Genomic DNA, 10,635 nt, shown 5'->3' with positions numbered 1-10,635 from the left:
CTACAGCCCTGTCAACAACATGATCAATTTGATAGGGAGTGGGATTGAGGCAGCTGCCCTCCACTGTGTTGGCACATGGCATAGATGGAAATAAAGATGGAATAATTAAAAAAAAAAATTTAACAGCATTGTCAGATAAACATCTGCTGTAGTGGAATTTTCTTCCAAATGCTGCATGATCCATCATTTTAAATTCAAAAGTTATTAAAGAATGATCTGACAAAACAGGATTTGGGGGAAAAACTATTAGATGTTCAATTTCGATGCCAAAGGTCAGAACAAGATCAAGGGTGTGATTGAAATGAAACAGGTATCCTTAATGAAACCAACTGAATCTAATATAGAATTAAATGCAATGCTGAGGCCGTTATTTTCAACATCTACATGAATGTTAAAATCTCCCACTATAATGACTTTATCTGATCTAAGCACTAAATCAGACAGAAAGTCAGGGAATTCAGTTAAAAACTCTGAGTAAGGGACAGGTGGACGGTACACAATGACAAGTAGAACTGTTTTTTGTGTTTTCCAGTTTGGATGTGAGAGACTAAGAGTCAGGCTCTCAAATGAGTTATAACTGTTCTGAGGATGAAAGTTTAATAATAAGTTTGAGTGGAAGATTGCAGCTACTCCTCCACCTCGACCTGTGTTTCGAGGAACATGACAATTTTTATGACTGAGGGGGGTTGATTTATTCAGACTGACATATTCATCCTGCTGTAACCAGGTTTCAGTAAGATAAAGTAAGTCAATTTGGTGATCAGTGCAGGGGTTTCTGATTTACATGATTTAGATGGTCAGGAAGCAGACACAGTCTCTAAAGAAACTGCAAAGAGGCATATAAAACTAAGTCTCTGCGTCCCAGTACCCACTCTGGATTGTCATACTAGAACATTGATATTGTGTATTAAAGTTAAAGCTTACGTGGGAAATATACTTGAAATTTACTTAAGTATCCTTAATTAAATAAACTTTAGGTATGCTGTTTACATTAGTTACATGTTTTCTTTAAATGCAGTAAAAAGCCACTTTACAATTACAGCTACCTGAGACAAATGTAGGAAAAGTTCCCTTATCCCTATGACTGAGAGGAGTCACTCAAATATGTCAGTGTAGTGTACAGTGTGTTTGTGCCACAGCCAGTAAGCGAGTGCCACAAGGTGTGTGAATCATTCAAAACAACATAATATTATCAACGACAAGATGCGTCATACACTGTTGACACTGTAGCCTTTTGTGTCATACATTCATTATGACTGCTCTGCATGTCATAAACATTAAGGAGTAACACAAAATAAAGCCCAGACACTCCTTTATTTGACAATACAGGACATCATAAGAGACTGGCAAATCACCAAAAACCAAACATTGGCAGACTTTGCTCTTTTGTCGTTAGCACAGATGCATCACCACTTTCTGCTACAGTTAACATCATCAGATTAACCCGTAATGAAGTAGCTGGACACATGAAGAGAATGCAAAGCCAAAGAATCAGGCATAGACTTTGCATTATAAGCTGTTATTATTTGTCCTCCTGATGCATTAACTGCTAATAATCAGGTGAAGGGCACAATCACAGCCACAAGAGACAACAGATACAGTATGAATGGATTATCATGAACATCAAAGGCAACTTGGATTACACTGATAAGGATATCTATAAGGCACTCTCTTTCACAGCTGCTCACCTTTACTAATGAACAGTGCTAATAACACATATTGATGATTCTACACAAACAGTGTTAATACTTAGTTTCATACATTGTGCTTCCAAATATTTGTAACACTGTATTTAAGCTGTTGTTATATTCTAGCATATTTTAGAGTTATGCATAATTAAAAATGAATGTACTATGTGTTGACAATCCAGCACACTGCAGTTTCAGAGGCCACATAAAACATTCAGACAACAATCAAGTTCCATGTTCTATACCATTACATATCTACAATTTCATAGTAACAAAACAAGCACTGCACATAAAAAGCCCTTCATTTCAGATCCAGTACATGAAAACTGAAGCAACGATCCAAAGCATTTTGGAGTAGATAGATATTCAAGCCACTATGGCATGCTTGGCAATGTCTGAAATAAGCTATGGAAATTACTGCCATCTAGTGGTTGTATTTTGTTCCACAAAGATTTTACTCTACAGTGTGATTATGTGCCATTTGACTCTTGATGCCATGTTGTAAACACACAAGATTAATAAATAATAGAGTAATAAATATAAAATATTAGTATTTGGGGGGTTAACTCTTAAGTACCTGTAGATAAAAGGATGTCAAAAACAAGTGTTTTGTCATAGGGGCACAGTACCACTGACTACCAAGACATAATAAGCAGATTTAGCGGAAAGGAGCGGGAGACAACAAGAAGCGGCTGTATCCTGTTCTCTGCTGATGCAACCATTTAGACACGTTTCATTCATTCACTTGATCCTTGGAATTTTAACAATTACATCAAAAAAATGTTCTTCTTTAACACGTTAGTTTGGGCATGGTCAAATTCTACAGATGCTCGTCAAATTCAGACAAAGTGATTTTTAAACCTAACCCAACCTGAAGGAAGGTCACTGTAATTCTGATACTCATTCATCCCTGGTGGGTAAAATTAGATTCCTTCATGTGTGAAGTCTTACTTTAACAACTGTGAAAGTCACACAAAGTCAAGGTGTAAAAGTTGTTCAACTTGTTCTGTACAGCTGGGAAAGGTTCAACCCTGTCCTAAACAAAATGAAAAGTCTGTGCAGTAATGCAAAGCAAGAAAACTGTACATAAGCACTGTATTTCTTGCTTGTTTATAGTGAGGTAAAACACGAACATTTCTCACATATTATGTGACTGTTTTAAATTCTAAAACAACTTTGGCACAACAAAAAGAAATAAACAATTCCAGTCCTGGAATGTTTTCAAGTAAAAATTTAGGCCTGTGGCTAAAACAAATGCAATAGGATTTGCTAATCATGATAGCTGAGCTACAATAACACAGTATCACTTTCACTTTCTAGCAGGAAGATATTGCCCCATATTAAATGTACACATCAAAACAATGTGATATTCCTTGAAATGGGATAAAATAACATTGTGTTGTAAGCAGTGCTCCCTCTTCTAAATGTACATATAAGTAATAAGTTATTGATTAGTTTAGGAAACTATTTAAATAGCTTTAAAGTTTGATGTTCCACATATCTGAAGAATCACACAAATAATGATACATGCAAATTCTGAATTAATGGTATTGTTTTCCCTGTTACCAAACCCTGATCCACAATGTCATTTGCCACTACAGTCAACTAAAAATCATATGTTCATTAAAAAAATGAAGCAAAGTGAAGCAAATAAAATGTTTATACTTCAATTAAGCCTAGTCTAATAAATTATGATTTATGAGAAAACTCTTCCATTTTAAAACTGGACACAGTGTTATACTGTACTTAGTAAATCCCCAAAGTGCAGAACCAAAGGATCCATGGGGTGGTGCCTTGGGAGTCCACCTGCCCCTTGGCTATGAGATGAGTTCCCAGCAGTGAGCACTAGCAGGTCTCTGTGCCGATGGTGCATAGATATGGCAGTCACCATCCTTTAGTTGGTCCTGAACCTTTCACTTCAGCTCATCTTCTGTGGTTCGATGTGCAATAAGGGCCACACTCCACACAGAAACTGAACAGATTTGGGAGAAGACAAGAAATATTAAATAATTCAATTACAATAAATAATAGCTTTGAGACATGCAGCATCTAAGAACTAGACATACCTTTACTTTTGGTCTGTACTTGAGGTAGGTTGATCTGATCTGCAGACTGAAAGACAATGACAGTTTCATTTTCATGCATATGAATACAAGTCACCACAACAAAGCTCACTTCAGCTGTTATCCCCTTACCTGAGAAGTATGTGCAGGTAGGATCCCAAGCCTGTGAAGATATGCCACCAGGCATGAAACTGTGTTACTACTCCAACACCAGGGGGCAGGGACTGTCTACTGGCTCTGAGATGCAAAGAAAAGATTGACCCAACAGCTTCGAATAATGAAAACAAAAATTATATCTCACAGGAGGGTGCTAATTAACTAAAAATTCATTACCTTTATTATTTTTATAAACACTTGCACTTTTTTTTAATCAAAACCTAAACATACATCCATCCATCCATCTTCTATACCCACTTTTCCTGGTTCAGGGTCACGGGGATCTGCTGGAGCCTATCCCAGCTCTCTCTCGGGTGGAAGGCAGGGGTACACCCTGGACAGGTCACCAGTCTGTCGCAGGGCCACATATAGACACACAAAGACAGACAACCTCACACACTCACACTCACTCCTACGGGCAATTTTAGAGTCACCAATCAACCTAACATGCATGTTTTTTGGACTGTGGGAGGAAACCGGAGTACCCGGAGTAAACCCACGCAAGCACAGGGAGAACATGCAAACTCCACACAGAAAGGCCGGGATGCGAACCCACGACCTTCTTGCTGTGAGGCAACAGTGCTAACCACTCAGCCACCATGCTGCCCTCTAAACATACATTTTAGATAAAATAAATACAGTTAGTTTCTTATTCCATGGTAAATAAGCTGGTACATTTCCAAGCTCTGACATTACTGTTTGATCTGTACATCACATCTGTGCTGTGATGTCAAATAAAGGTTAATATCTGATTGTGAACATTGCAGATAATTAACTTTGCTCTCAGAACTGTAAACTTAAATCTGAGCAGGTTAATACATAATAATAAGACCTTAGTGTACTGTGTTTTTACTACAAATCCTCACCTTAATGATTCACAGAAGATATTGTCGACATTCCACAGAAGGAACCCTAACATAAAGATACCTAAGGAGGTGTAACACAGTGGTCTAAGCCATGGATACACCCTGCAATTCGAACAAAAACAGGAAAGCATTTAGAAAATTGCTACTTCGTGAATGACATTTTCTTTAATACAGTAATAGCAATTTTAATTGTCCTCTTGGCAAGCTTACCATGTAACAATGAAGATAGATCGCATCACAAGGCAAGCTACTAGAGCACCATACATCACCTAAAAGAATGGGCAATTATTTGGCTTTCAAACAATGCAAGAAATTGTGGTGCAAAACATGAAAAACCATTTGGCTAAATCTTCATCAAGTCACCAGAGCTCAGAGTGACAGCTTGTAACTGCTTTACATCGATAATGCTTTCATAACCTGCTCACATAGCAGAGCATTCGAAGCAGAATTGTCTTCATCCCACAATTTTGCCTGCATGACTGTAATGAACATTTACAGCCATTTATTACAGGGTGAGCTCTGTATTAGCACCACAGACCTTTTGTCTTTTTATAGGACAAATGACTTGAACTATTAATCTTTCACCAGACTTGCCAATTGATTTTCTTTTCCTGTCCTTGGACTAATTAAGCAAGTTGATAAAGAACCACTAACACTGCTTTTTTTCACCTAAACGTTATAAATCTGCTGCAGTAGATCAGTGTTTCCCAACCTGGTATCTGAGAAATCTTACAGCATTCAGTAAGATTATGTTTTCATTTATAGGTGGATATATGGATAGAGAAATTCTTGATAACTCCATGTTGTTTGATAATAAGACTAAACTGTCATTTCATTTGCACTTTTTTATTTCTGTGATTTGGTTGAAACTAGAGATGTGTGTGGCAATTCAAAGAAGTGAAACAGCGCATAAAGAAAAATCCACTCTGGTTAAACTGCACACAGCTCATGTCAAAACAAAGGTCATAAGCTGTTTATACATTTGTTGGTTCATTGTGCTCTTAAAGGAATATAATCAGTCTCATTATGAACTACAGAGCAATGTGATTAGTAAACAAACAGCTATGTCATGCTGTCTTTACTGTTGTAAAGCCACACACACACACAGTGAGAGAGGGAGCAGGTAAAGACAGACGTTTTTATGCTAATGTTGAAACGCCTACGTTGTTATTTTATATGGTTAGGGTTATAGTTAAGCATTAAGTGCAGAAACTCATCTTCTTAATGTCACACCCTAATAAATTCGTAACTGATCAGCAACAGACTTAATAATGACGTTAAAAGCTGCAAAAGTTTGTCTTATTTGATATGAAATGCTAGTTTACTGCATGTTTAATGACCACCATGTATTAGACTGAGTGCTGCATGCAGTTTTGGCAATCCAAGTATTTACACAAGGTAAAAATAACTTAAGGCATACTTAGCCCTAACAGCAAACAATGAGCAATCTGAGATAGGTCAATTTAACACAGGACACTCCCTTACCTGGTGAAACACTGGCTCCTTCCAATGTAAGTATACCTACAAAACACAAGAACAGAAACTACTCAACATAATCTGATGGATGTATACTCCATTTACATTATGGTTCAAAGTAAATGATCGTGTTCTAGTGAAAGTGGATACTCACCAAAGTGACTGAGACACTGAAGAATAATAATAATGCAATAGGAAATAAACTGATTCTCTTCTCCTGTTTGAAACACTCATATCTGAAAAAGCAATATATGTGTGTATCTTACATGTTCAGTTTATATAGCCATAAAGAGAGAGAAAATAACATGAGCTGATGTAGAAAGAGAAATACTGGTCCAGTTTAGAATCAATAGTTCCATTACATACAGTACACTATAGCAAAACAAATATGACAGTGGGATTTCAATAAATGGATAAAGTGAACAATAGAGTTTCCCTGGTTCAGTTTACAGCCACAGTCAGATTAAATTAGTTCTCTGAGACTGTCAGACTTGAGAGTGATTCAGCAGCAATTAAGGCAAGCAGCTAAGGCACTTACAGACAGTAGACAAAGATGCATGTACTGTAAATCATTGGCAACTCATCCAGTAGCTGCAAATGAGAACATAGAGAAAACACATATTAACTATAAGATTACATTGTTTCAGCATTATCCAACATTAAATTTGGGAAAAGATGCTTGACCTCCTATTTCCAACCAGTATGGTGATCACCTCTGCCAGGTGTTATAGGAGCTTGAGTGCCCCATATTTCCTTTCCTTTGCTTGCCCAATAAAACAATACAATATCTTCCACATGTGTTTTTAAGACATATGGATAACTGAATTTTAAGTGAAGTTTAAGTTGTTGAGCCTCCAGTCTCCATGCTCACTGTAGCCTACCTGCATCTCATACAGCAATGTCATGTGGAAGCACCAGGAGCCAACACCAACAGCTGGGTGACATGCAGACAGAAAATATTCAAACTGAAAGTCAACACATTCTCACATGCATGCATTACAGTGCATGATCTTTAGTATTTAGCACAGATAACAATCTGTGCTAAAGTATTTAGCACAGATTGTTATCTGTGCTAAATACTAAAGACTGTTATAAATGACTATAACAGGTAAACAAGAGCAGTGTTTGCTTCCATATTGTCCCTGATGTAGAGTCAGGTAGTTTGTAGTTACAACAGACTAACCTGCTAGTCCAAAGAAAGAGCAGATGTAGCGTAACTCGAGGCCATCTCGAAACGTCTGGATGGCCCCATAAATAGGAGGAAGAATCATAATCAAGTTGCTGACAGTGTTCCCTGTTGAAAGATATGAGAAATACATTAGAGCCAGATCATATGACCAGTGTGGCATTTGAAGTTCTTAGAATACCCCTGTGACTGACATGAGAGTAACCTGGGTTGCATGGTGTGATCCTTTTAACAACATGAATGGTATAATGGTGTGAACAGTTATTCAGGTTAATATACCCTCTTCAGATTTAGTTTAAAGATTAGAATCTAGATATTAGTTGAAGCCCTAACTATTTGATTGTTTGTTGTTGTATTGCACAGCTCATTTGAAGGAACTGAGATACATGCATTATTAATAATCCCCTTGTGTGAAGAGAGTGAAATGAACAGAAAGGTGACGACAGTATGCCTGATGTTAAACTCGTGAGAAAACCTGCAGAGGAGAGAAAAACAAGCTCAAAAACTGTCCCACATGGCCGCCTGAAGCTAAGTATTTAAGCAGTTTGCTGAACTGGTGTCAGTGTTTATGTATGTAAATCTCCCTCCCCCAGGCTACTGCTGTGTGCCTGCTGTACTGCTGTACATCATCAAGCCTGATAACCCGGTAACACGGCTCAACACCAATCCTTACTTTACTGTTCCTGGGTGTGGTGATGTTCAAACTCGGGTGTGAAAAATAATCAAACTAGCCCGGATGTCAAGAGACCAACATGACATTTCCCGTTTATCTGCATGTCTGATAAAAGCCAAGGTGAGTCCTTTCAGTGGCCCTTTGGACTTGGTTTACTGATGAAAACATCTGAATGTGAGATGTACCGTGTGCCAGACTTTTTGTCTGTCACACGTCCCTCTGTGTCTGCCTTCTGCTGTCACCATGAGGTGATGGTTTAAACAGAGAGATAATGCACAAAAACAAAAGGGGATTTTAAACCACGTCGGTGTCACTTTTCCACTGAAACAATGCCACATACCAACCATTGTAACCTGAATCACGGTTTATAGGCCAGACTCTTCTTCTGTGGCTGAAATATCTAGCTAGGCTAAAATGTGTCAAATGACCAAACAAAAGCCTTAACTGCCAGTATCCTAGATTTATAAATATATCAATGAAATGACTGAATACACTAAGCCAATAATATGAAGGGCTTCATAATTAGCAGCTTAAGAGTTGGATTTTGGACTGTTTTGGACAAAAACTGTCTAACATTACCCAGGCCTGTTGGCATGGGTAAATACAAAGAAGATGGAAAAGCAGTAATGAAACTAAACTCTAACCCACTTGGCTTGAGTTCACCAACTGCATCACTTAGTACCCTAAACACCACATGCAACATGACCACAGCAAATGGTGGATTCAGAGTTCCCAGTGAAACTGTACTCCCAGTAGTTCAGCTTGTATTTTAGTTATTCTGTAAGGAATCTGTAGGGCATGTAACTTCTGCGCTATAATGCTAGTTCAACGTCAAGTTCATGTAACATTTAATGAAAGCTGCCTTTCTTTAATGCGCGCTGTAAATACTCAGCCGAGTCCAGACGCCTAAACACTGCACATGGTGATACATTTTCAAGTCCGATTTTCAGCTTTAAAAAATCGTAGCTGTGTTTGTCTAGAGAGAAATCAAGTATGCACCGCTGCGGGTCAGTACAAAGCCGGCGCCAGCGTCATGTGCCGTTTCTGCACGTCCCAGTGACAGAGCAGCTTTGTGAAGCCTGTCAGCCGCTAACATCTAAGATAGTGGGTCCTGGGAACCAGTTTTTATCGTTAGACAAAGCACTGTGCGCCCTGATAGCATGAGGGAAATGTGTTATCTGCTTTCAAGCGCTGTGAATGTCTAATGCAGCCGGTGAACAGAAACACAGACACGCACTTAAAATACAAATGAGTGTAAATGTGGAGTCATGATGAGGCTAAAAAGGGCCATAAACAATAAAGGTTTGGTAAAGACTCTGCAGCAGCAGGAGAGCTATGCAGTTCAGCTCCACACACAAGAGGCTGGCTGGGTCTTGGCGGTGGAGACAGCTGTACCGTGTCTCACTAACGCCAGCTCCGACCTTAGTTGCTTAAATGCCGTTTAAAGATTTTACTCAGTGACCGAAAACCCTGCAGCCATGCTGTCACTGTGGCATCAATCATTATCACCGCCCCGGCTCCCACTTCATGTTTACGTTATTCCGGAGCGACTGTACGTGCACAGGCAGTCCTCCACTAAAAACCTCCCTTACACGGACTCCACATTCACAGTTTTAGCGTCAACGACGCAGGTATGTGTTACTTACAGAATTCCGCTATGTAAAAAGAGACCACATAATTTTCTTCACACCAGTCCAGCGTTGAGGTCGGCCGCCCCCAGTATCCTTGCCTGTCTATCGAAGGAGCCATGATGGAAGAGGAGGAGGCTGTGGCTGCTCACAGACAGCCCCACCAGAGATCCCGCACAGCTACACATCGCCATGTAGAAGTCACGCAGTCACAGTGGGAGATTGGGTGTAATGTGGGTGCACACATAGCAGACAGGTTATTCTACGTTTTAATCAGCTTCACTGTGTGTCAAAGCATCAATGTATCTGTTAGTAGTTTGCCATCACGTTCAGGATATGATTGAAACTAGAAAACCCAGTGGTTCTTTTCCTGTGTAAATTGCATAGCAAGCCTTATGAACCATACAGAGCTATGGTAAATCAATCAATCATATTGATACTTTCGATTCTGTGCTTTATCGCCACATCAGCTCAGACAGAGGAAGAGAGGGTAGCGATTAATTAACCAGCCAATCATTAACGGGTTATGTTACAGTCAGCATAAAGGCACTGGAGCAGAAGTGAAACAGGACGTAGTCCACATTATTTGAGGGGGGGGGGGGGATGAAAAAAAAGGGATCAAAGGTCAAAACGCCAGTTTGGCCTTCAGTCTACACTGTATATGCCATAACAACTAAATGAAAACATTTTAGGACTGAAATCATTCCTGGAGTGGTGTCACTCCAAACTTCCTAATGCAAAGATCAGGATAAAGGTGGTAAAACCTCTTCTGGGTGTTGACATGAGCACAGTGGATTCAAATAACTGTGAACTGAAAGATGTTTGAAGCTGACTATTGACATTTATAGGCCTAATCATAGAATATAGTTTATATTAATACAGGCTTATTTTAAACACTA

At 39.0% G+C, this 10,635-nt stretch overlaps 1 protein-coding gene across 1 annotated transcript; it reads right to left on the bottom strand.

Moving 5' to 3' along the window:
• Positions 1-1,295: 1,295 nt before the first annotated feature.
• acer3 (alkaline ceramidase 3) lies at positions 1,296-9,883 on the bottom strand. The gene is made up of 11 exons (XM_026329381.1): positions 9,755-9,883; positions 7,433-7,543; positions 7,131-7,183; positions 6,788-6,840; positions 6,404-6,485; positions 6,259-6,294; positions 4,984-5,042; positions 4,774-4,875; positions 3,884-3,988; positions 3,755-3,800; positions 1,296-3,660 (listed from the first exon to the last, which is right to left on the bottom strand). Exons 1-11 carry the CDS (start codon positions 9,855-9,857, stop codon positions 3,607-3,609), a joined length of 804 nt encoding a protein of 267 aa, XP_026185166.1. The 5' UTR covers positions 9,858-9,883; the 3' UTR covers positions 1,296-3,606.
• Between the last annotated feature and the right edge of the window lie 752 nt (positions 9,884-10,635).

This window comes from Mastacembelus armatus, chromosome 14 (assembly GCF_900324485.2).
Source record: "Mastacembelus armatus chromosome 14, fMasArm1.2, whole genome shotgun sequence".
Lineage (NCBI taxonomy): Eukaryota > Metazoa > Chordata > Actinopteri > Synbranchiformes > Mastacembelidae > Mastacembelus > Mastacembelus armatus.
The sequence above is the reverse complement of the archived record's forward strand: the minus strand, read 5'-3'. Positions and strand labels throughout refer to the sequence as shown.

Coding starts and splice junctions, on each gene's coding strand:
- acer3 (XM_026329381.1), bottom strand. CDS start 9,857: ATGGCTCCTTCGATAGACAGGCAAGGATACTGGGGGCGGCCGACCTCA. Junction 3,989..4,773: donor ATCTTCTGTGAATCATTAAG/GTGAGGATTTGT, acceptor TTTGCATCTCAG/AGCCAGTAGACAGTCCCTGC. Junction 3,661..3,754: donor AGTACAGACCAAAAGTAAAG/GTATGTCTAGTT, acceptor AAATCTGTTCAG/TTTCTGTGTGGAGTGTGGCC.